The 26,094-nt window shown below is 49.4% G+C and overlaps 1 protein-coding gene across 1 annotated transcript; it reads right to left on the bottom strand.

Annotated features, from left to right (window-relative positions):
• Window positions 1-1,353: 1,353 nt before the first annotated feature.
• Window positions 1,354-24,827, bottom strand: LOC311513845 (myosin light chain 4). Its single transcript, XM_084615977.1, has 7 exons — window positions 24,618-24,827; window positions 15,321-15,348; window positions 11,744-11,893; window positions 6,138-6,311; window positions 5,647-5,724; window positions 3,324-3,368; window positions 1,354-1,633 (listed from the first exon to the last, which is right to left on the bottom strand). Exons 1-6 carry the CDS (start codon window positions 24,738-24,740, stop codon window positions 3,340-3,342), a joined length of 582 nt encoding a protein of 193 aa, XP_084472103.1. The 5' UTR covers window positions 24,741-24,827; the 3' UTR covers window positions 1,354-1,633; window positions 3,324-3,339.
• Window positions 24,828-26,094: the final 1,267 nt, after the last annotated feature.

Raw genomic sequence — 26,094 nt, 5'->3', positions numbered from 1 at the left:
CCTGTTGTAAAACTAGACAAATATCTAGATGAATTGATGTACCCGTTAGAAGACCTCTGCGTACCCCCAGGGGTACGCGTGCCCCTGGTTGAGAACCACTGCACTAGACTTCACTGCTATGGAGGGACAATTCTAGGCTTGTGAGGAGAACTCTGCCTCCATGGCTTGGAACTTCAGGTCCCAGGTGGCATTTAGTGGTGGAATAGCCCTTTGACTTGCAAATGGAGCCAATCCAATCTGGAATGACTATGCATGAATCAGTCTGGAAAGGCTCTGGGATACTGACCTTGTGGCCCTGTCTACACTAAGAGAAAAGGTGTGTTTTTAAAACATGGTCACTAACATTTCCAAATCCTAGTGTGGGCAGATCACATTTAGTTTTAACATGTTAGCTTGGTGAGATAAATCAAACTAAAACTACAACTTACCCTATTTAAAAACATGCCTGTTTTCCTAGTAAAGACAGGGCTCCAATGTCACTATTTCAGAGACATTTTCTGAGTCTAAGCCCATTTGAGCAGCTGTTTCCAGGAGTAATTGTGCAGGAGCTGCAGATGGGATCCTTCTACTCCCTCCTCACAGGATACCTCTCCTGTTCCCCCTACTCCGAAACAAGACCCCTCCATTCACCCTGCACTCGCCTAGCTCCAAGATGGGACATCCCTCCTACCACCCAAGATGGCATCTCCAGAAGCACAGAGTTAAATAGACATTCAAGTTACCTCTGAACAGACCCATGGGACTCCCTCACAGAATATCATGGGGAGTCACCAAGAGCTAGTGTCCCAAGAACCATGAGTGTGCTGGAAACAAACACTATGAACCAAATTTTGTTCTCACACACTGTTGTCAATCCAGAGTAACCCCTTCAGTGGAGTGACACTGATTTACACCACTGTAACTGAGCGCAGGAGTTGGCCCAATAAACGTTCTTTTAATTTTGGCCATGATGAAAGGTGGTGACTTGACAGCCCCAAAGGCTGACCTCTTATATCCACAGCAGCAGCGCAAGTTCCCCCCCATGACAACGTTCAGCCATGGGGCCCACCCCTTTTAAGGGACAGAGAGAGAGAGAGAGAGAGGAGCTCAGTCTCCACTACTTGCCCTACAGATCTCACCTCCTCCTTCCCATGTAGTTTTCAGGGGTCCCCAAAGCTGGCTCTGCTCCCTTCCTGTACAAACACCTTTCCCATCCTGCCTCCTGGTGACATCTAACAGCTGACATCTTGCAAGCTGACCAGACCCCCGCTCCCACCTTTCCCTCACCCCCGAGTTTACCTTTAGGGAGCGTGCCCAGTAAGCAACGATGACATTTGATCTCGCTTTTAAAAGGACCAAAGCAAACAGATGACGTTCAAGATGTGGGTGAAATTTAATGGGTCAAATGATGCAGGGAGAAAAAAAATCAAAAGAATAAATTAAGATTAAAAATGGAAGGGCAGACGTGTCCTTTTATATACAGAGGTGATTGCACACAATAGTGTAGGGTTGGTACATTGTGGCTATGAGGACTCTTTGTTGTGGCTCATGTAAGATACAGCTGTGGACTCAGGACATTTTAGGAAGGAAGGGACATGGGTCAAGAATTCTTGCTGTTGGCAATGCTTAGTTGGATGGAAACATTTCAGAAAACCTGGAAGGCAAAACACAGAGCATTTTAATGTAATGACAATGGATGATGATAATAATGTCTGTGAAATAATAGAACCAACACTCAGATGGAGCCAAAATATTAATAGCAATGCTTTCAAGACATGACAAATTGTATTCCATTAACCTAGTTGTGTTTGGAGTTAAATGTCCCCCTGCAGGGTTTGCCACCTAAACATTGCAGCATTGAGCTAGTGCATGAGAATGCAAGAGAAAATTATTTGAAACTGCGGGGGAGATTGTTTACATAGGAATCAGACTCCTGTGGGCAAGGTTTTGCTTTTTTTTTTTTTTTTTTTTTAATCGATCTTCTGTTGTTTCAAGTAACCTTTAAAACTGGAAATGACTGGAGCGGAAAGAAGTATTTCTATCTCTTTAGAATTTGTTTATTTTGTGTATTCGACAGCACTTTGTGCGACCTCTGTTTGTAGGGGTCTTTCGCAAAGCAGCAGGGAAAACACATTTAAGAACGCAAGACACTGAGCTAGTGAAATCACAAAAATCAATAGGGGGATTGAGGGGCAGCCGCAGCCTCTAACATTACTTTCAATTCTTTTTTTTTTTTTAAACTGACTAGATTTCAAGTTGATAATATCCCACTCTGGAAAGTGACTCTTACTGGTCTGTTTTCCTTGCGCAAACTGAGTGAAATGCAAAATAAACCACATAAATGGTGAATTTTGCATATTTTCAGTTTTAACAAGGGGTTTTTGGTAATACAGGTATGGAATTTTTTTTTAAACAAACTACTTTTAACATGTCAGCGTCCCTACAGTCATAGATTTTAAGGCTAAAAGGGACCACTATGATAATCTAATTCAGCCTCCTGCATAACAGGCCAAAGAGCCTCACCCAGTAATCTCTGTATCTAGCCCATAATGTCTGTTCAAGCGAGAACATATTTTTGGAAAGAGATCCAGTCTTGATTTCAAGATTTCAGGTGCTGGAGAATTCACCGCATCCCTAGGTGTTTGTTCCTATAGTTATTAATCACCTTTCACAGTTAGAAATCTATGCCTTATTTCTAGTCTGAATTTGTCTAGCTTCAGTTTCCAACCACTGGATTTCAGTTTGCCTTTTAGTGCTAGATTAAAGAGCTATCTACTATTAGAAACAACCTTATATCCATATTTGGAGACCATAATCAAATCAGCTCTTAACTGGCCTACAGTTACCTGGGTTATCCTGTTTACTGCTTTTAAATACTGGGACAACATTAGCTTTTTCCCAGTCCTCTAGAACTGCCCCAATAATTCAAGATATGTTAAAAATCAACATTAAGAGTTCAGAGATCTGTTTGGCCAATTCTTTTAATACTTTTGGATATCATGTCCTGCAGATTTAAAGACACTCCCCCTTCTCCAGTTACTGATGGAATAGAAAGTATTTCATTATCACTATAAAATATGAACACATCATCCTGCTTATTTCCAAATACAGAACAGAAACATTTATTGAATACTTCTGCCTTTTCCACATCAAAATTGACAGCCATAGGGCTCATGCTGCTAGAAATCTTTTTTAAAATAACACAATTCTGAATGTAGCTCATCAGTATGCACGTCGAGGTTTTCTTTTTTTTTGGTATCTCGATGGTATTTCATTGCAAGGTCACCAGACTAGGTTAGTTCAAACATTTTAGGGTAAACAAGGAAAGATCAAGACAAACTCACCCTGAAGAGTCTTGTTTCAACCAGACATGATGTGCTTGACAAAAGCTGAGCAGGAAACAAGAAGAAAGGCATTAAAAAATCCACCCAAACCAGAATGCGAGCCCTTGCCCTCTGGTGCAAACAGCACGTCACAGCAGTTCCCAGCCCTTTTGGGTAACTCCACCAGTTAACCAGAGCTGGGGACAAATTTCCCATAGAGCTCGGGGTGAAATTTCCAAGCGCTAGGCACCTCCCACACCCACAGTTGAGGAGAGCTGCTCAAAACCACTCAGCTCTCAGGAGTTCCCACTGTGCCACTTACAGCCAGATTCTCAAAAGACTTCAGCACCCGGCATGCAGTCAACATGCTGAACACTCTTGAAAACCTTGCCCTGATTGTAGGTCTTTTGCAAATTCCACTCTCAGAGATCAGCAGCACCATTTAATACCAATCACCTTTCATTTAATGGAGTGCAAGTCAGTCCTCTGAGGGACTTGGGCTGCTGTAGAACAATCAAGCTCCCTGGTGGGTGTAACAAGGTGGCCACCTTCAGAGCGGCCCCTTGTGGCACAGGGTGGCTCTGCAGCATCCTTGCCTCAGTTTCCCTCTCCTCAAGGTTCCTGAGTAATTTAATAAAGGCTGTCTTCTATCCGCTTTACATGGGCTCGTTTAGTGTCATAAACAGTTCCAGAATAAAGTCCTCGAAGTCCAAATCAAGAGTTCATATATTTTAAGGTCTATATAAATATCGTTTCCCACTTTTCATCAAGCCACTCCCAGTATTTGCCACCTGGAACCTTCCCTGCCACTCCCAGCACTACCTAGCTAGAGTCTTTTCCCCCCTGGTGTCTCAGGGTCTCCTACAGGAGCCTTCAAACTCCCTATTGCCCACTCATTCCCAGTTCCACACCTTCCCTGCCTGGATTCTCTCCCCAGACCTCCTCCTTATCTACCCCAGAGAGAGGCCTGATTGGATCACATGACCCCCTAGTTACATGACTTGCTTCATTTTCCCCACCTGTGGAGGACAGTAGGTTGTGTCACAGGAAGGGCTGAGACCCTTCTCCCTTTAAAGGGCCAGCCACCCTATAACGGTGGGTTAGAGTACCCACATGTTGGTGGAAGGCAGGCATTGTAATGGTGCACCGGAGCCTAGTACAGAGGTTCATCATTAAAGTGATCCGTGAAAGGAAAGAGGATTAGGCCCCAGTCCTGCAAACGTGTTTAACTTCACACATGCTGAAGTCAAGACTACCAGAAACAAAAGGCTAGAGTACCGGTGCAGGGGCACCCATCTGTGTTTAAGAGTCATGATGCAACATGTTCCTATGTTCTATGTGGTTCCTTGGGATTATGTACACTGAGAAATCTCCCACAAGCTTCCAGGCTTTCCAGCTCCCCCAGAAGTATGGGACTCCTTGGGATTTAGGGGCCCACAGTAACTGTATCACACTCACACTAGCCCTGTCCACAAGGCTCTAACCCAGGGTGAAGTGGCCATCGTGAGCCGAGTTTGGACAGCAGCTTGAAATCTCATCCCAGCTTCCAGGTTTGGATTTTCACAGAGATCAGAAAAGGGATTTGAAAAACGGGAGAAATGATTTGACTTGCACTTTGGCAGCAACATCAGCATCCCTTAACAGGTCCATTTAGTTCTCATCAGAAATGCCAGATGCATGGTCCGATCACGGCTGGAGCTGCGGGCCCTTGAATCCAGGCCGATACTAGAAACATTTCCTGATATAATTACGTCAGTTAGGAGTGTGGGGAACCATTCAGGGAACTGGTAGAAGCTACACCAGCAAAGAGCACTGTTTTGCTGGTGTAACCTAGTCTCCACTAGGCAGGTTTGCAGTTTTGCCTGTACTAGTTCTACTGGCAAACCTTTTCTAGGTTCTAGACAAGGGGTCGGTCTAGAGGAGCACTGCGGAGCATCCCTTTCCCTGCTACAGAAATTGCTCTTGGGGCATTTTGATTGGAAAGCCTGGGAGATCTTGCCCTGCACTTTGAGGTCATATGACACAGCACCAGTGAACTATTGAACACACAGGTACTTCACCTCTGTCCCACACCAAACCCTGTCAGAGTGGGGGCTAGAACTGCCCTCACTCCCCTGCCTTTGCATATGTGACCACTAGGTACATTGCATCCTGGGAACATTTTGTTGGAAATCTCTGGTACATTCTCCCGATTTCAAATTAGTTGAGTAGGATGGGTGTCAGATGGGTTTTCCCCACTCACTGTCCCCCAGTTTCTCTTTCCGTGTGGTCAGAAGATACATTTAGCATCTCAGAGCAGACTGAAATGGCTGGGGTAACCACAAAAGGAATCTTCTCTGCCTACCTTCATAGTTGATGCAGCCGTTGGCATCTTCCTGTCCTGTCATCAATTGCTCCACTTCACTTTCGTTCAGCTTCTCGCCTAGGAGTAGAAGCAGAAGGACAGGTTGGTTAGGATGAGGACTCTGGCACTGCCCCCACCTGGGGCTCATGCTGCTGTGGATTATGTGTGCCGTGGCTACTCCCTGAGAGACATCCAAAGCCTCCCAGATGTCAGGTTAACATCTGGGAGAGGATTTGTCTCTTGGCTAGTTGCTGTATCAAAGGTTGATTAACAGAGCAGACATGAGCCAAGGGGCTACGTATTTGGAACCACTAGAGGAATCCGGAGAAGAGGAGAAAGGAATAAGTGGGCATTATACCTGAGCTAGGCCCCACCCTCAGGACTTCATCCCGAACTGCACAGCCTGGATCTCTGCCACCTGGAACAGACCCTGCCACCCCAAGCTTCACCATTACAGTTCAACCATGTCTAGCTTTGTCTCCAGCCCATACCCAGCGTGGCAAGCACATGGCGCAGTTCTGCACCCATGACTGTGCCATTCCCCTCCTTGTCAAAGACACGCAGGCCTTCCACAAAGTCCTCAAAGGTTCCCTGGTCCTTGGAGCGGGAGATGTGCTGCAGCATTGGGAGGAAGGTCTCGAAGTCGAGCATCTTTGTGTTCATTTCTGATGGAGAAGACAATGGAGGTGGCATTAAGTAAATAATCTGTGGCACCTTTTATACCAAAGCACTTTACCAGCTATATATATACACACATACAAATAAACACACACACACACACAGAGCAATCACTTTGCCCATCACTCAAAGGCAGCCACCTTTGAGGTAGAACCAGGCAGCTCTTTAACCATATATGTGGGAAGGAAGTGGAGAAGAATCCGGTGTCCAAACTGAAACTATGGAAGCAAATTGATGGAAGTAGACTGGTAATTAAACACATTAGAATTTGGTTGGGAAAACAGACTTGCCACCTTCTCTTGTGGGAATTGCTATGCACAATTTAATGGCCCCAGATGGGCAGGACTTGGGCTTTAACTCTTATTCAAAAAAGCCCACCACCCGCAAACCCAGGGGTGGGCAAACTACGGCCCGTGGGCCGGATCTGGCCTGTCAGGGCTTTGGATCTGGCCTGCGGGATTGCCCCCCGTGGCACTGCAGGCCCCGCGCTGCTCTCAGAAGCGGCCGGCACCACATCCCTGCGGCTGGGGCGGGTGGGGGGGAAGAGGGCTCTATACGTTGCCCTTGCCTCCAGACACCGCCTCCCGCAGCTCCCATTGGCCATGAACGGGGAACCGTGGGCAATGGGAGCTTCGGGGCAGGTACCTGGAGGCACGGCAAGGGCAGTGTGCGGAGCCCTGTGCTCCCCCACAAAGGGGCTGCGCAGGGATGTGGTGCCGACCGCTTCCCAGAGCGGCGCTGCATGGGGGCAGGGGTGGCAGGCAGGGAGCCTGCCCTAGCCTCGGTGCGCACCACTGCCACCCCAGAGCAGCTTGAGGTAAGCAGCGCCGGGCCGGAGCCCAAACCCCTTTGCACCCTGCACCCCAACTCCCTGCCCTAAGCCCCCTGCCTGAACCTCGCACACCAACTCCCTGCCCTGAGCCCCCTGCTGCACCCGGCACCCCTCCTGCACTCCAACTTCCTGCCCTGAACCCCTGCTGCACCCTGCACCCCCGTACACGCCAACCCCCTTCCCTGAGCCCCTTACCACACCCTGCACCCCTCCTGTACCCCAATCCCCTGCCCTGAGCCCCCTGCTGCACCCCACACCCCTCCTGCACCCCAACTCCCTGCCCTGAGCCCCGTTGCACCCTGCACCCCTCCTGCACCAAACCCCTTCCCTGAGCCCTCTCATACACCCCGTACCCCTCCTCTGCACCAATCCCTTGCCCTGAGCCTGTTCCTGCACACCGCACCCCCTCCCACACCGCACACTCCCTCCTGCACCCCAACCCCTGCCCTGGCCCTGCATACAATTTCCCCACCCAGATGTGGCCCTCGGCCCAAAAAGTTTGCCCACCCTTGAGTTCCCCGTTGGTTCCATACTGACCCAGCAGATGAACATGGGTGATACCGCTTCGGCACCCAGGGTTGTCCTTGGAGTTTCTCCATTCAAGCACTGACCACACCTCCCCACTTCCTTAGCTTGTGAGGGCTGATAAGTGCGAGGGGATATGGTGGCACAGAAGTCAGGGGATATAGTGGCACGGATGAGGGGATATGGTGGCACGGAAGTCAGATTTAAACTGTCCTAACTATTCAACATTGAAGCCATTCTAAATTCCTTCATCAATGATCTATCCGAATCTGCTATGCATATCCCCTATAGCCTCTGCTATTACGGCCATGGGCTCTGAGCTCCGACTTCCCTTTGCATGTTACCAAGGCAGGGTGATGATGGGGTTTCTTTCACCTGCATCTTCATTCTCGTCCCCTTATGAATCCATCCCTTCTCCCACATCCTCCCTCACAGCACTGAGAGAGCTGCGCAGCGCTCAGTGAAGGAGGGAAACCTGCCCTACTGGTGTAACTCTCTCTCTTCCCAGCCAAGAGGAGGTGTGAAAGAACAGAATATGCTGCATATTCCCTCACCCCGCTCTGAGGTGGACGGTCACCTCCATGCAGAGACTGGAGCCTTTTAGATTAAACTCTTTAGTCCCATTGACAAAGGCTTTTTTATTTGCCAAAACCCAGGGTCCAGGGACTTCGGAGGGAGTTGGGTTAGATTCGTGAGGCTGAGTAGAACCCAGCAGCTGGTTTCCCTTTGCCCTGCACCATGTGAGTCATGTACACCGTGCAATATGGTATAAACCGCTGCTAAATCCAGGCAGTGGAGAATCAGGCCCCAGCTCACTGCTCTGGCTCTGCAGGGCTAACAGAAAGGACAGCTTGTCTGTGTCAGTCAAGCCTGGAGAACTGACTCAGGAAACACAGTGAGTCAGTCTGCCAGGTCCAAAGGGGCTGTTTTTTGCAGTTACTTCTCTGATCATGGCCGGGTTTAAAAAAAAAGTCGTTTCTAGGCACAGAGGAAAGTCTGGGATATAATCACCCATCTCAGCGTCTTCGATCGAGCGCTGCCAACTCTCGCTATTTTTATGTGGGGGTTTCATCAAAGCCCCAGCTTCTGGAATCAGGAGACTGCATGAGAAGCTCAGCTTTCATTAAAAAAGAAAAAAAAAAAGGATATTTCTAGTCCTCGTCGTCATGGAGAGCAGCTTGAAAAGGTGACTCTCGTGCACCGTAAGGGCTCAGAAATAGAAGGCAAATAAAAAAGCACTCCCTATTTTTTATTAGAAATGTCATGAATTTTGGGGGCCTGACTCGTGTTTTATGAATGCTCAGGGTTGGTCATAGTGGAGATCAGCTGGGCTGCCTTTGCTAACAGCTCCGAGATTTGAATTTAAGGTGCTGGCAGCAGAATGTTCCCAGCAGAGAGCTCTGGAATTCACTTCCCTTGTCAGTTTGTCAGCATCCCTGTTTTTGCCATCAGGGCATTATACACGGCTCATTACTTTGCTCCGGCTTTCTCCTCGGGGGAAAGGCTGCCTACAGGGGTTGGGGGAATTATTTTGATACTCCTTTGTTAAATTGGTTTTTGGGTATTGCTCAGGCACCCAGACAGTTTCCTATTCAGCAGGTTCTTATTAAGCAAAAAGTAAAATCAAGGAGCCACCTCCCCAGCTGGTGTGAATCCACATAGCTCCCTGAAGTCAATGAAGCTACACCGATTTACACCTGCTGAGGATCTGGCCCAAGAACAATGGAATCAAGGATGAGCCGCCCCATGAGGGTAGTGTCCTCTGAGCCAGATCAAGGGTGATATTTGATGGGGGGAGGGGAGGAATTATCCAGGCATGAAGAGTCTCTGAGTCATTTTCTTTAAATTATGAAACTGCCAGAGCTCATTGGTTCTTCTCTCCGTGGGGCTAATTCCACCATGACTCTCCTATTATGTTACTGGCTACATTTCCCCTTCAGGCCTCCAGGAGGGATCAGAGATGGTCTGTCGACTAAAGCCCTCCTAAGGGCATCGGTGGGGAGATAGCAGCTGCAGAATGGGAGAGTTTTATTCTGGCCCCAGAGACCGTGAGCACCGGCTCTGGAAGGGGGGGTGGGGAGGAGGGTCAAGAAGCAGAGCATTGAAAACATGAGGGACATGGAGCCTGGGTGAGTAAGATGAGGGGCCTCAGGCGCATACTGACCCAGTAGCTCTTGGTGACTCGTGAACTGCAACTAAATGAGCAATGAAAGATTTTGCAGCTGGGGGAGACTGGCTCTGACCTTCCTCGCCTATCGTCCCTGCTTGTCCATGCTCCTGATGCCACAGGGTAGAAATGGGAGGAAGGACTATAACCCATCCCCCCAAATCCAGCAGTGAGGCCAAAGCCCGGCATGTTCCCTGCTCCCTGGGACCTGCCTGAAAGCCCCTCTTGGCCAGCCTGTCTCGTCTCCAGAATGGGTTGCTGGGGGTCCCAAGTAGGAAGCTGCGTGGATCTCCATTCCGTCTCCTGCTGCCCCAAAGTATATTCTGCCCTAAAGAGGAGATGGCAATGGAAGGGAACACCCTGCTCAAGGGGTTTAGGAGCATAGCGCTGTTGCTCTCTTGACAGCCCTAGGGCGGCAGAATCAATTGCACCCTAAGGTGCCTTCAGCAGTCTGGGTAGGGTAGCCAATCCTCCAGGATTCTCCTGGAATCTCCAGGAATTCAAGATTAATCTCTAATTAGAGATTATGTCATGTGATGGAACCTCCAAGGAATAAGTCCAACCAAAATTGGCAACCCTAAGTCTGGGCCTTCAGACACACTCAAGTGTATTATTACATGGGCAGAGTCCACGCACCACAGTGAGCCAGAGATCAGGACTGGGACCTCGGGTGGGACTTTCTGTTGCAGACACAATTGTCTCAGAGGTACAGACGCCTTGTGAATAGAAACTCACTTCCTCTCTGCCCCACTCCCCTGCCCCGATCCTCTTTTCTTCCCTGCTCCTTGTCACTTCATCTATAGAGTGAACTGTGTGCTGGTGAAAGGTGTTAGACTGAAGGCCCGAGTGACCAAAGTCTCCAATCTGTCTACAAAACAATTCAGCACAAGCTTCCCTACCCTGCTGCCCTCCACCTCCGGCCTGCAGGAACTGCATATAAAGGTAGAGCTGGGCAAAAATTTTTGTGAGAAACCTTTTATTTTTTGCCAGAATATGCAAACTCAGGTTGATTTAGGGTGACCGGATGTCCCAATTTTATAGGAACAGTCCAGATTTTTTGGGTCTTTTTTCTTATATAGGCTCCTATTACCCCCCACCTCCTGTCCCGATTTTTCACATTTGCTGTCTGGTCACTCTAGGTTGACCAATACATTTCACCAATACAACCCTTCTGCTGTGTTTCAGTCCCTTTTGTGTTTACTTTCTGCAAACATTTGTGCAATCAGATTTCACTGGCATGGATGCTCAACAGGGTTGTGGTCCTTGACAAGGTCTCATACGTGCTACAACAATATAGTGATCATGATAAGAATACTCACAGAGAGTGAATTTTAAGCTCATGTGAATAAACGCATAGATAAAGCTCATTTTAAATTTGCTCTGCACGAGCGTTTGCACTGGAAACCTAATGATAAAAGTGACTTTTGTACAATCAATGAACTGAACAGTACCAGATGATTTACACAACCAACTGCAGCTGGAATTATGAATGGCAAGTCACAGAGTAAACAAAATTTGCAAGAAAATGTTGTCCAATAAAGAATAACTTAGAGAAAAATTACAATTTGCTCCCGGATGTTTTGGTAATGGAAGAAGTGAAGTTAGATAACTAAGTTATGAATTATTCGCTCAGCTCTGGCATGGTGGCGAATGGGTATAAATGCCTAAATCAAGAGCAAGAGATGTGTATGGGTATAGATAGATACACAGATGTGTATGGGTATAAATAGGTACACAGATAGGTAGGTAGATATAGATATGCCAGTTCATTTCCATAGAACACTGCACAGCCATAAGATGGTAATAAAACTGAAGGTCTATCTCCTACATAGTCTACCTTGCAGCTATTAACAAATTAATGCAATGTCTCTCCCCCTTGGCCCGGTTTCTCTTACCTTCTGGTTTGGGCTTGCCCAGCACCTTCAGGACTTCAGCATTGGTTGGGTTCTGCCCAAGAGCCCTCAGGACATCACCACACTGATTGTAGGTGATCTTCATCTCCCCGGTTGGGGTCCTGTCAAACAGCATGAAGGCCTCCTTAAACTCTGCAGAAAGGAAGGAAGAGAATCAGCGGTCATCTTCCTATAATGCCCTCGCATCCTCCTGGTGAGAGGCTGAGCCCTAAAACTGGTCCTGTCCAGAAGGCTGGCACTACTGGATAGGGAGGGTGGGGTTTTGAGTGTTGCCTTTTGGGATTTTCAACAGGGATAAAGTTTAACCAGTTCCTCCAGTGAAACCCCTCCAAGGCAGAAGCTCCTCCCCTTGGGCAAGAAGAGCATCCTCAAGCACAACCGCATTTCCACGATCTTCCTCCTTGACTCAGCCTTCCCTGGGGCTTCCATGGCCCATAACCTCCACTCAGAACTCCCCGTCTCATCCCACCTCTCTGCCTGAGACCATTTTAGCAACTTTCCCCATGTACTCCATGGTTCCAACTCCTCCCCTGCTGAAACCCTCCTCCTGGTCTGCATCTTCTCGCGCCTTGGTTACTACAACTCTCTTCTCTATGACCTCACCATCTCTCCTTGTCCCCACAGGTTGCAGAATGCTGCTGCCTGACGTCCCTCACATACAAAGAAGGGTGGGCCACGTTCTCCCCGTCCTCACAGATCCTGCCCATGGCTGAGCCCTGGGCATTGTGGGCTACAGGACTGCCCTTTCCAGGTTCTCTATAACAAACTCCCATCAGCCTAGAACCTGGCACCTCCTTTTACCTTGGGGGATGGGGCCTAAATCTGGAAAGATCAGGATCTGCTTCCTCCTATACATAATATTCTTCAGCCTCCTGGCCTGCTGTAATATTCTCTCTCTGCCTCGTAAGTCCGCCAAGTGAGCAATAACAGTCCTGCACGCATCCGGCCCGGGCTTCTGCCTCCGGTTTGTTTCCCTGTAGGCTCTCTTCACGACGATGGGGTCCCCGGGTGCATCTAGCCGCAGAACGCTGGGCAGCCATTTCTCCAGGAACGCTATCAAGTCTCTCCCCTCCTCTTTCTCTGGTAACCCAAGAACCCTCAGCGTGCAGGCCTGGGCCTGGCTCTCCAGTTGCTCCACGCGGGTGCCGAAGTGGCTGGTTTCTCGGGCCAAGTGTTCCAAGGCCTGGGTGCACTGTTGAGTTTTCACCTTCTGCTTTTTGACCGAGGAATCAGTCTGAGCGGCTGCCTGGGCCAGGCTGGTGACTTGCCCTTCCAGCACATCCATCCGAGTATTGAGAGCCACGATTTTACCATCAAAGGCTGTCACGATCTCTCGGTTCTTGTCTGTTTTCTTCTTGATTTCGAGCAATAACGCTCTCAAGGAGGCATCGCCGCTGTTTCTGCTGCCATGTGGGATCAGATGCTCAGGGTCTCCAAGTGGTGACTGAGGCATAGAGGCCCAAGACGTGGTGTCCTTGGTTTGGTCAAAATCCTTAGGCAGGATTTTTGGTTTGCTTGATTTATTACTTGGCATCTTCACACCAACTGCAGTTCTTTGCCTTGCTTAGGATCTGGACTATAAATGCCCATGGCTTGGTTCTGTCAGCCTAGAAGCCCCTGCCAAACTGTGTGTCAATCCCTGGCAATCCAAATCCTGCACACGTGTGAGCTTGATGCTGTTTCTTGATACCATCCACCTTTCCTTTCCTACGTGGTGTGGGGGAGGCAACCCTGGAGCTGCTGCCTCTGGGTGTGACATCACAATAGCTAATTCTCTGCCAGTGGTTTTGAGCTGCACTGGCTTTGTGCATATGAGTGAGAGAGTGATGTCACCCTTTAGTGGCTGGGCCCACAGAGAATATATAAGGGATCCGCTACTAGTGTCAGCTAAGGGCGTTCTCCTTTAGCTCCTGCCGCCAGCACTTGTCTATTGGGAACAGAAGGAGAAGAGTTCTAGTCCTGTCTCCCCAAGATGAGTGTATGATTAATTTAGAAATTGTGTCTTGGATTCATTGTGGTTTGTACCCTCTCTGTGGGCCTCTACAGGGAAAATAATGGCAAACATCTGGTCAGGTTGGATTCCATCCAGAAGAGAACAAGAGAGCGTTGGTACCAGAAGCACATTAGAAGACTGTAAGGCTGTGCATTCCACTATCTCAGTGTTGGTGAAACCCACTCTCCGTGGTATTGGTACTTGCTTACTTATTTTTTTACCTTTTTTTACTGTCTTTTTTTTTTTTTTTTTTTTTTTGCATCACAGGGACCATTTGTAGGGCTCAGCCTGAGACCTGATCTTCTTACAGTATTTCCACCAGCCTGAATTTGAACCCAGATCTTGGCTGTATCCAGAGGGGTTAATAAAGCCCATCAGAAGTGTAACAATAACCACAGCCCACCCCTATCACCATGGGGACATCTCTCTATGTGGCTGGGATCTGCTTGTTCAGAGGGAATCCCTGATTTCAAGCCAAGGCTGCATCTTTCAGCAGGAACCGAAAATGCTTTTCCCTTGCTAGTACCCACTTGCTTCCCCTCCATTTTTGGTGGCACCCCCATCAACAGACCAGAGCAGGGAACTGGGTTCCATATATTCCTTCTGCTGCTTTAGGAGTTGGCATCCTTACTGAATCCCTGGCCTGGCTCCCAATCATCTTTCTCTCTTGCTTCTATTTATATCTCTGCTCCTGTCTCCATCCCTGCCCACCTCCCCTTGCTCTGCTCAAGCCTCTCTTCTAAGTGCTCCATAGGGCTCGCCCCGTCCCATCCTCTGGTAGGAGGCGTTGGCATGCGCCTCGCCACCTGTAGCGCCGTGTGTGTTGTTCGGGTTACTGCGAGGTACCAGCTTGTGCATTCAATCAATGACTTTGCTTTCTGATTTGATATGCACCTTCTGGCCACTATAAAATGGCATGAACCAATGCCTGGATGGAGTGTAATCTAGTGATTAGAGCAGAGGTCTCCAACCTGGGGAGTGGAAGGAATGTTCGGGGTGGCATGTCGGCACCTGGGCCAGCCCCCCCAGGGGGTGAGGAGGGCTCACCACCCAGCCCTGCTCAGCCCCCAGCTCCGCTCCAGCCCTGGTTCCCGGCCCCAGCCCTAGTCTTGCCCCCAGCCTTGGCCTCTGGCCATGGCTCTGTTCCAGCCCCAGACCCTCCCCCAGCTGCGGCCCCAGCCTTGGCCCCCTTACTCCCATCTGCACCCCCATCCCTGGAGCTGTCTCCCGGGGGGGAGAGAGGGGCACAGATAGGGATGAGACTGTGAAAAGTTTGGGGACCACTGGGTTACAGCATGGAGAGCTGGGAATCAGGACTCCTGGGTTCCATTTCTAGCTTTGGGGTCGGGGAGTGGCTTAATGAGAAGGACTAGGAGTCAAGGCTGCTCTTCTAGTCTCCAATCTGCAAGGCAGTGTCGTCCAGTGGCGAGTTGACACTTGAGTTGGGCCCCTGAAATTGAGGCCACTCAAAGGGCTAAGAGTCAGGCTTACTGGGCTCTATCCTCCCAACCAGTGGCAATGCGGCAAAGGCAGCAACAGCTGGTTTGAAAAATGCCAGGCACTTACCTTCAATCTGGTCAGCACTGAAGTCAATCTAAAGGAAAAGAAAACAGAGCAGAGCCTTTAGAGCCCAATTCCTGCCCTCTGTGCTGGGATACAGCTGCATGAATGTCACAGCCAGGGCCAGCCACAGGCACTAGCCACACACCCCGCCCCGTGGAGCAGAGCAGTAACTCGGCAAAACAAACCAGTCCTTCCCCCCGCCCCCCAGCAGCAGGAAGAACTCATCCTCTGAGCCCCATTTCCCTGCCTGGTGACAGGACCTGAGAAGCACCCTGTAACATGCTTGGGGCGCCATCCTGGCCAGAAGTCGAGGGCTCTTCGGCATAGCAGCAGGTGAGAGTTGGGAGGCAGGACATCATAGTCCCATCTAATCAAACCATTGAATTACTCCTGTATGCAGGTGTATGAGTCAGGGTTGGCAGGTGGCCGGATCTGCTTCTTGTTATTCTTTCAAAATGTCCTGGAAATGTTTCACTGGGCAGAGCAAGATCAGTGCCAGGGCTACCCCATTGGGGGCTGAAAGCAGGAATATTTTGCCCCCCGAACACATACTAATAATTAACAGGGGGGCCCCTGGAGTTGCTCAGGGCCCTAAGTAATTGCTTACTCTGCTTATGCCTAGCTTCAGCTCTGAGCGAGATCACTGGTATGCAGGAAACTGACACCTGCTGCCTAGCTAGAGTGGGGCTTAATCATGCTATGTCCTAGATAAACCCAGAGGCCTTTTCTGCTCCTTTAGGGATGTGGGAAAGTAAAACACCGTCTCCTGCTGTAATTCTCATGTGAGGTACCTGGTTTATCAGGGTAAACCAGGTGTAATCTGCTACTGGGACCACGGGGCCTAGCCTGGGCACAAATCTCACTACATTGAAACCATCTGTCCAAAACACAATCAAATTCCTCTCCCCAGTGTTCGTTAAATCTGGCACTGCTGGCACCTAGGAACTGGCAAACCAGAGGGTCAGGCTTCTTCTGTGAGAAACCACAGCAGCCAATTGTGGGGAGTCAGAGACCTACATTTTCTAAAGTGACAAGTAAGAGCCTTTGGCTGCTTTCATCTTTGGGGTGCCCAACTGGAGACACCTGAAAGGGGCCCGCTTTTTCAGAAAGTGCAGAGCACGTGTCCTCCAAAAATCAAGCCCCTTTAAAGCATCTCGAGTTGGGCCCCTGAAATTGAGGCCACTCAAAATCATCAGTCCCTTTTGAAAATGTAAGCCAAGGAATTTTTCAAACAAATGTATGAAGATCAGTAGCTACAGTGCTGCCAACGCTTGTGATTTTATAAGAAGTCTTGTGGGAGCTGGTGTTTTCCTTAAAGCCCCAGCTCCTGGAAACACGTGGCCATAGGACAATCTCAGCTTTTATGAAGAAAGGGTGCATTTCTAGCCATCGTGATTGTGGGGAAAAGTCAGAAAATGTGACCTCAGTGTTGCCTTAAGGTCCCCAAATCAGAAAACAAAGAAAAAGACTCTCCTTTTTTATTTTATTTAAATCTCATGATCTTTATGTAAATCTAATTATTTCTGAGGGGGCCTGGCTCAGGATTTTTAAATGGTTGGGAATGGCAATACTAAAGCCACAAGACAGAACATCCAGGAACAGGATGCTGTGCCTGTCCCTCAGGGCAGACCTCCAGAGAGAATCTGTGTACTGTCTGCCAAATTCTTTTGACCAAGAGATTTTTGTATATTACAATACAGTAGCAAGGTTGGGTAATGGGCGAAGGGGAGGCTTTAAAAATTCCTGAGGGCTATTCCTGGTTCTGACCTTGACTTGCTGGGTGACCTTGGGCAAGGCACTTCCCCACTCTGTGTGTCTGCTTCCCCCATCTGTAAAATGCGGATAATAATACCCACAGCCCAGGCTTAAGCAGTTGCAGCCAGAGTTCAGAAGTGACCACATATTTTGACTTCTTCAGTTGCTGGGTGACCAGCAGGAAATGTGATTTTCATAACAGCTCAGCGGAGTGGGTGGATGTTGGGTGCTGAGCTCTTTTGAAACTCTGGCCCTATGGGTCTCATTTCCAGAGGTGCTAAGGTCCAGCAGCTCCCACTAAAGTCACACCAGGGATTTGGACCCAATAATGTAAACAATATTTGGAAGTCTGTATAGGATCAAACTCAGCCCTGGCACAAACTGGGGCAGCTCCCACTGACCTCAATGGGAATTGTATCAGATTACACCATGGCTGAATTTGGCCTGCGGAATTGAACTCATAAAGGGGATGTTAGCTTGCTGGTGTGCTGTAAGCCACTGACCTGACCTTTCACAGATGAAGAGAGCTGTAGCTCACGAAAGTTTATGCTCAAATAAATTGGTTAGTCTCTAAGGTGCCACAAGTCCTCCTGTTTTTCTACAGACTGCGTTTTCCCCCAGCTCAGATGTGCAATGGTTATTTTGCAGGGGAGTGATTTTACCCCTTCCCCAGCTCACAACTTGGGTACAAAAAGGGAGTGAAAAAGCTTTAAAACTTTTAAGGCCTGATTCGCTGTTGCCCTGCACCTCATCTCGTCCCAGAGACCAGTGCAGAGCAGGCGTAAAATGCCACAATCTCACTTAACGCCCACTTCGCATTGGTTCAAAGAAAGCATGACATAGCTCAAGATAGCAGAGTCTCTGTCCCTTGGAAGGGAAGGGCCCCTGTCTAGCGGCTGATCCTGTACAACAGTATTTACCAGGGCACGTCCACTGAATACATGTCGCTGCTTGGGTCCCAAGAACCTAGGCAGTGCGGTGCGTTCAGGCATAGCCCGCTGCTGAGCTGTTAAGCTCTTTCTAATAAATATTTTATTTTCATAACCCAGCAGGCTCAGTCCATCTCAATTAAATCTTTACTAGAGGCGCCCAGTGGGACTCAGTATTTTCACTGGCATCCTTAACAGGCAAACAGCTGGGTTTCTAAAGCCATGAGCAATGGTCAGCCAGCGAGGGCGCTCCATTCCATTCCAGCCATCCATTTGGTTGAAAATCCAGTTTTCCACCCAATAAAAAAAAAAAAAAAGTTTCCATGGAAAGTTTCCGACCAGCCCTAGTCCAAAGCATGTATCCTAGGGCTGCCTCCCCAGGGAAGCTGGTGGTTTACAAACGCTTGCTGTCCTTTCATGAGTATTATCTGAGGTCTAGTGGACTGAGTCCCGGGCTGAGTGAGAGGGAAGTCGGGATTCTATGTCCTGGTCTCTCACGACTCTGTGTAACCTTGGGCATTTCCGCTCTCTCTGCCGCCATGTCTCAGTCTGTAAAAGGGGGATCGTGATGGTTTACCCAGTTTTGTGAAGTGTGCTGAGATCTGCGGATGACACATGCTAGTTAGTGCAAGGGATTGCCTAGGCACTAGTGCAAGGAAGCAGCAGTGCGCTAATGACGCGTTCCTTCATGTCGGCTGACTGACAGCACTGGCCCTGCAATTCTGCACAACCAGTTCCCATCACTAAGGCCTAGGTGCCAATTTCTCTTTCCTGGTTTGCCTTTTCTCCCCTTCTCTAGTTTTAACCTTCAGTGTTTTCTCGCTTTTCCATTTACCTCTCATCCCACCATTCTCTCTCTCCTTCCCCAAGCTGGAGGATGGTGGGAAGAGGCTGGCATGCAGAACCTTTTCGACCTGCATGTTTGGCGGGCAAGCAGTTGACAGCACCTTTGCCTGGTATCACCCTGGAAATGCCAGTGAGTCACCACCCCTGCCACCAAGGGGGAATCGATGCGCAGGAATGTAGGGTTGCCAAACTGGATCAGACCCCTGCTCCCTCTAGTCCAGCAATGGCCAGAACCAACTGCTTTAGAGGAAGACATAAGGAACCCACCTTGGACAGTTATGGCATAATCTGCCCATAGGCGAAGTTCCTTCCCAAATCCAGGCAGGCAGAGGTCGGCTCATGCCCTGAAGCAGGAAGCTTTAAAAAAACCCAAAACAATCTGATGTAACTGTGGATGCTCTTGTGAGCCATAGCAATGCCTATTTCTTTTCTGAATCCTACTGAACTCCTGCCCTCAATAATATCATGTGGCAACGAGTTCCACAGGTTAGCAGAGTGCTGTTTAAGGGAAAGTACCTCCTTTACTCAGGTTGGAGTACTCATCTCATCTCCCCACCCAAAGGTTCCCAAGGCGATGGCACCAGTTGGAAACTGGTGGCTACTTATTTAACCACAATGAGCAAGAACATTTGTCCCTTTGGAAGAGGTGGAGCCGCAGTAATGAGCCTCATTCAGTCAACAAGGACCCAGAGGCAGTAGCAAATTCTGGGCGAGATCAGCGGGGCCTGGGAGTTTGCAGGCAGCAGGGGGGCTGGCTGTGCTGACCCTCTTTGGAGAAAGGATGTTATTTCAAGGCTCAGTCCTAAAGTCAGGGGGTCAACTGGTTAAATTGTCTCCATACCGAGCATGCTATTATTAACCCTCTGACTACACCACTGGCTTAGAAATGTAACTGTATCCAGAAGAGCCACGGAAAAAGTGACCTCCCCTCGGAGAACAACGGAGAGAGGAGACTGAATAGAAGATGTTCTCATCCAGGAAATTGACTTAGGATGAGACGCTGCAGGCGCCGAAATACTTTAGGACTGAGACAGCTGGCAGCAGAAAATCTGTTTCATGCTGTCGGGACAGCTGGACAGAACCCCCTCAAGGCTGTGCAGCCATGGCCATCTCACCAAATCCAAATGCCGGCCTATGTTCTAGCGAGGACCAGGTTAAGTCATTGGGCACTACCCCTCCACTCCTGGAATTACATCAGAATCTCAGCGTTCATTTGAGGGGGAAAAATAGTTTCCAGCTTTTATGGTTGCAAAGGGAAGCTGGAAACCGTGGCTCGGATGTAGCCACTGCATTGACATCTGCCTGAGTTTGCAGAGTGCCTGGAACTATAGTTCAGAAAGGGGGGAGCTGCCTTATGCATCTCATTGGGGTGTAATTCCAAGACCCACTCACTGCTCTGGGGGACCCTACCAATGCCACCCCAGTGAGGACTCTACGTGAGGCAGAAGGCCAGCCCATCCACTTGTAATGATGCACGCCAGCAGCTGGATTAAGTGTACTGGCCACGCCCCAGTTGCATGAGAAGGGGGGAATCCATCAGTTCATTCCTGCACCAGGGCTGTGTCCAGCATGCTGGAGGGGTGCCCCAAACATCACCTCAACTGCAACAGCCCTGTTGAACATCTGGGATAGACTGTCCTGGCTATGCCCACTCGTGCTCAGGCCACACCGCCTAGCAGGGAGGAACCCTGTTCTAGGAGGGCTACGGGACTTTATGGCTGCTTTGCATTGCACCAGCGTAAAGAGGACACAGGGCATCACAGCTCCTCCACAGGGCTCTATTGCTGCACTCCGCTTCTTCTCACTGGCGCAGCGCTGGCTGGGAACCCTTGGGGGAATTGCCCAAAGGGGGAGCTGAGCAGGGGCAGGTTCTGAGGAGCAGCCTCTTCTTTGGGCATTACACTCAGGTGCTGCACGAGGCTGGGGTTTATAGCAGGGGCGATGTGGGGAGCAGCTGGATTTTGCTGCTAACACAGGAGTCAGCAACCTGCTTTATGTGAGCATGGAACACTCGTCCTTCTGCAAAAAGTGCCATGGGTTCATCACAGGCCACATGTGTCAGGACCCGGCTCTCATCCTCCTCCAAATTGTCCCCCCTAGCACCGTACTGGGGTATTGGTTCACTCTGGGCTAAGGGGGAAGAGCGCCACCTCCTGGATCACCAGCATCTCTGCAGCACCTCCTGTTGCTCAGAGGCCTCCCACCCAAGTACCAATCCAGGCTCACTCTGTTTCAGCCCCGATTCAGGAAAACCCTGAACTTTACTCATGTGCCTAAGTCCCACTGACTTCAATGGGATTTAAGCATGCGTTGAGGTAATGCACCTGCGTAAGTGCAGTGCTAACTAGGGAGGCTTTCCTGAATCAGGGCCGTTGTTTGTTAGATTTGCAGTATAAAGTGCTCATATGTTCCTGTGCACCCGAGAGCCAGATTGCAAGAGTTCTCTGTGGGGACATCTTTCCAAGTGACCAAAAAGCCACCCTCAGCGGAAGGAGAAGATGACAACTTTGTAGTTCCAGATTTAGCTTGAGGTTGATTCCACTATGGCCAAACAGAGCGGGGTGAGGATTTCCCATTGCAAACACTTCAGCATATCAAGGCTGTGCACCACATCAGCCCCTGACCCCGCTGGTTACTAGGGAAGTGTAGGGCGTAATAATTTGAACTGCACCTGAGAGTAAAACGTGTACATCTACACAGAGGAGGGAAAAATCCCAAAACAACTCCCGCTCTGGTCACGGGCTGCCTTTTCCACACTGGCCTGTGATCACTGAAGCCTCTTGCTCACACTGAACTGTACCTTCAGGTGAAGTTTGATGCAAGGAGCAGGAGTTGCTACACCCACCTAGTCTGAGCTCCATTTTCCTGAAGTGTCCAAGTACCAGATGTTTCAAAGGAAGGTGTAAAAGCCTACAATGCACCCAACTATGCAGTGGTATCCCAGGGGGGGGAAATTTCTTTCTGATCAGTTTATGGCCCTGAAGCTTAAGGACTGAGAACTCCTATAGCCTCTTCTGTTTTATGTCACAGGGCCTGATCCAGCACCATTGCAGTCAATGGGAATTGACTTCAATGGGAGCAGGATTGGGCCCACTGGAGGTACAAGTCATGTTCATGTAATGCGTTTTGGCTCTGACCAAGCTATTTGCCTCAAGAAATATCCTGTGGTAGTGAGTTCCACAGGTTAATTATGCAAAGGGCTTCACTTGATCCATTTTAAATTCTTTGCCTTTTTATTCAGCCTGGCCCCCTGAGTGCAAGATGCTGACCACAGCCCTTTTCATCCAGGGAGGCAGAAAAGTGTTTCACAGAGGAACGTGAGCTCCGGTTTTCTGCCCTGCCTGAGGAAGCCTCCCTGGCTTAATCGCTGTTACTCAGAAAAACCTGCCTGCTGCTTCTTAAAAAACAAAATCCAGAAGCACTTATTCTAGTTGAACGTTTTCTAAAAATGTCTTAAAAGCGACAGGCCGGCTGCAATCCATAATTTTTCCAAACATTTTTGGCACATTCCTCCCTTCCTCCTAAGATTCTTACGCCCATTTACATTAGGGTAACTTATCGATTATGCAACAGTTTGTGGCTCATCTTCAGTCAGAGGGAGGCACACGGAATAAAGAGATCTGCTGCACTCCCAAAGCAAACGGGTCATTGCATGTGCAAAACTAGGCATCTCGGTGTGCAACATGGGCAACTGAGTGTGCGGATAGATACCCCGTGCACATGTAGCTGCAGGTGCAAAGCACTTTTGTGCATGCAAACGGGGTCCTTGCCCTTGCAGACAGGTACTTGTACATTGGAACAGTGTATGCAGGCAAGCCGTTTTGCACATACCAATGCACATTTTGCTCATAAGCCTGGCCACAAGCATATTTTGCAAGTGGAGCTTAGAGCCCAGATCCTGCATTGCATTCCAGTGACACTCAGTGCAAATCTGCAACAGTGGACTCCAGGGGTGCAGTTGGTTAGCACACAGGCCCTATAAAGCCGTGCTAGGTGGAGTAATGCTGAGGTTATGAGTTCACGTCTCATCTAGAGCACCATCACATTCCTCTGATCCTGGGACTGGCTCAGATCCAGCTGTAAATTAGTTTCAGGGCTGATCTAATTTATGTCAGGCTGCCCATTGCCCCACAGAGCTCTTCTAGCAGCAGGGGACACCCCTTTTACCCCTTACTTTGGAGACTGGGAGTTGGAGTTGCTAGAGTGGCCATATAATGCTAGAGGATTCCCAGGCACGGGGACTCTTCAGGGAGCAGGATCCACTGGCTTTCCAGATGTTTTGAGCGATGTGACCTCTCTCAAGCAGCCAGCTACTGGGCCAGGATCCAGCCCTAGGTGTCTGCAGTTGAAAACAGTTGCCCCATTGGGAATTCTAAAGGGCAGCACCTCCAAATAGTGCAGTTGTTTATCATAAATCACCAGAACCCCTTTGGTCTGGGAATCAGGGATGGAAACCCTGGTACAGGTCCCATGTGAATTCCCGGTTCTGGCAGGACTGGGAGAGAATGGCCAATGGGAATAATGTAGGTGCTAGGAGAATAGGCAGTAGAGTAGGGGATCTGTGTTTCCTGCCCTGGCTGACGCTGGGAAGTCCCTTAGTGGCTGAAGGGAAACACACAGAGGTTGGGCATTATCTGCAGTTCAGCGCCCTGAAAGTCATGGCAGGTGTGTGCCTTATAGGAGTTAGTGGGAAAGCCAGTGCTCTGACAGTCTGGAAAGGGGCAACTACAGAGAGGACATCACTGTGCACACAGACAGGAACACAACTGATTTGAAACTCCTAGACTCCTTCCTGCCCCAATTTCAAATCCCTCCGGGGTCAGTTCAGACCTTCCTCCCTACTCCATAGCAAGATTGAGTCCTGTTGTGTGAGAGTCCTTCGGATCAGATGATAAAAAAGTAGATCCTGCATGAGAGTGGGGGCTTGACTGTATATCCTTGCCTGACGTTGCCTCTCCAGCCTGTTGTGTACAAGGTTCTCGTCTGATTGCCATGTTCTGTCCCAGAGGCGGCTGCATCTTTACTCTGTGTGTGTGTGTAATCTGCAAAGTGCTTTGGGAAGATCACATGGAGTTTTAAGACTAAAAATCCCAAGCTGTTTTAAAACTCCAAAAGAATGGCTAGGGTTGAATTTTGGGTCAGTTATGTTTCTATACCTCTCCTTGTCAATAAGAAGATGCAGAAGAAGCAACCTGTTTGCCTGGGGTGGAGGGGAGAGACACTCACAAGAGAACTGCTGCAGTAAAGCAGGGATGGAATGAAAGGAATGTTTCCCCCCCACACCTGCTTGCTCCCTCCCTCCTCTCCAGACTCAGCAACAAAACAGAACAGTGAGCTCCAGGGGCTAGCAAGAGAAAAGGAGCCCATTAACTTTGATGGCAGTTCCGGGTGTTAAGCACCTCTCAGGATTTGTCCACTAGTTATTTAGGAATTCCCCCCCTACAGGGCTGAATGGGGGGATACTATCCCCATGGGAAGATTTTAGGGGAGGAATCCATTCCATTGGTACAAGGCATTTGCTCCCCAGAAACAACCTTAAGAACCAGGGATAAAGTGCATCCCTTCTCCAGCAAGACGGTTTAGGGAGTGGCAGGAGATTCCCATCCCCAACTCCCTGCACCAGCATGGACTCCAAACATTTCCCCCTATAGTTCTGGCTACAAGGGAAGGCAGCGCGGCTGACATGATTCACATGGCACACTGGATTGCCAAGCACTTGGCAGGTCCCTGAGAGGAGGTGGGCAAGAGACTGGCTAATTTCCTTACTTACAGTTACACTCTTGGGATCGAAGGTGGGTTCCTTTGCTGGTTCTGGTGCCGGTGCTGGGGCTGCTGCTGGGGCAGGAGCAGGCTTGGCTGCCTCTTTCTTTGGTTCAGGTTTCTTGGGGGCCATGGTGCCGGGTTCTTTGCAAAGGAGCTGAGAAGGGTCTTCCCACCCCACCAGGCAACAGACTGAGGGACAAAAGGCAAAGTCTGCTCCTTCCCCTTATATACCCAGCCCAGTGCTCACACCAGAGGGGCAGGCCAGCTGCAGGAGCAACTGCTACTTACTATAAAAGGAAGAAACTCCAAAGAGAGGGGCCCTGCTCAACAATTGCCCATTGTCATCAGCTCCCGGAGCACGGAGAAGCCAGCAGCCATCACACCCCCATTGGAAGGGGGCACCGGGTTCTTTGGCTGGGGTGGATCAGGGCTGCCTCCTAAAAGATCATCAAAAAACAAAAATACAAATGGCAGGAAAATAGTAACAGGCCGGCTGATAAACCTGCCCCAGGGGGAAAGTGTCTTTTTATAGGCAAGCCTGTGAGTGCAAATACTGCAGATTCCTTTTAAGCCCAGGATTTGCTAGCTGCCACCTCGCCGCCGCTCGCTGGAATATTTGATCCCTGCCCCTCCGGTTCTGTCCTCTGGTGTTGAGCCTTTTAAATATCCCCTTGGCCCTGAAAGTTGTCTGCAGCCTTTCCCTGTCCTTTTCCTCTGCCTCTAGAGTCTGCTGGTCCAAGAGGGTTTTGCCCGAGCGGGGTTGGGGCAGAAGGATCTGGGCTTGCTGAGAAAGGTATCCTCATTTCTGTCGCTTTGCAGGGTACTCAAAGTCAAATTTTCCACAATAAGCAAAATTTTAAACAGAGTGCTGGCCTGACCCTCTATGTTTTATTACAGTAGCACCTAGAGAGCCCGACTGAGATCAGGCGCTGTACATTCATAGCGTGGAACAGTCCCTTCCCCAGACAGCTTACACGCCAAATAGACAAGGCAGACAAAAGGTGGGAGGGGAAACTGAGGCACAGAGCTGGGAGGTGACTTGCCCAAGGTTCCCCAGCAGGCCAGTGGGAGAGCCAGGAATGGAACCCATGTATGACATCTAGTGCAGTGCTTTATTTACGATGCCACGTTGCCGCTCTTGACCTGTGCTGTAATCAGGCATTGTCCCCAAGCCACGAATAGAGCAGGGTCTGGCAGGGTGTAAGAGTTCCATGACTGGATTTTCCTGGTGGCACTCAGTTACAGGGCCTGGTCAGTAGCGATGCATGAGTGGGAGTACACCCACCAGCTACGCAGGCAGATGGGAATCTAACGACCATGAGTCCAAGTCGGTGTACTGTTATCTGGCACAGGGCTGGAAGAAAGGGGCCCAGCAGGGAAGCTAACGAGGCAGTGTGAGAAGGTAGTTAAGAGAAAATCCTCCCTCTAGTCCTGTCCCTTGGCATGTACGTTGCACCAGTTTAGATTCCTTTACAGTCCCTTGC

Source organism: Lepidochelys olivacea (assembly GCF_965140295.1).
Source record: "Lepidochelys olivacea isolate rLepOli2 genome assembly, chromosome: 27".
Taxonomy (NCBI): Eukaryota; Metazoa; Chordata; order Testudines; family Cheloniidae; genus Lepidochelys; species Lepidochelys olivacea.
Note: the sequence above shows the minus strand (reverse complement) of the source record. Positions and strands in the feature narration are given on the sequence as shown.

Coding starts and splice junctions, on each gene's coding strand:
- LOC311513845 (XM_084615977.1), bottom strand. CDS start 24,740: ATGGCCCCCAAGAAACCTGAACCAAAGAAAGAGGCAGCCAAGCCTGCT. Junction 11,894..15,320: donor CAGTGCTGACCAGATTGAAG/GTAAGTGCCTGG, acceptor TCCTTTCTGCAG/AGTTTAAGGAGGCCTTCATG. Junction 3,369..5,646: donor CGGCTGCATCAACTATGAAG/GTAGGCAGAGAA, acceptor TTTCCTGCTCAG/CTTTTGTCAAGCACATCATG.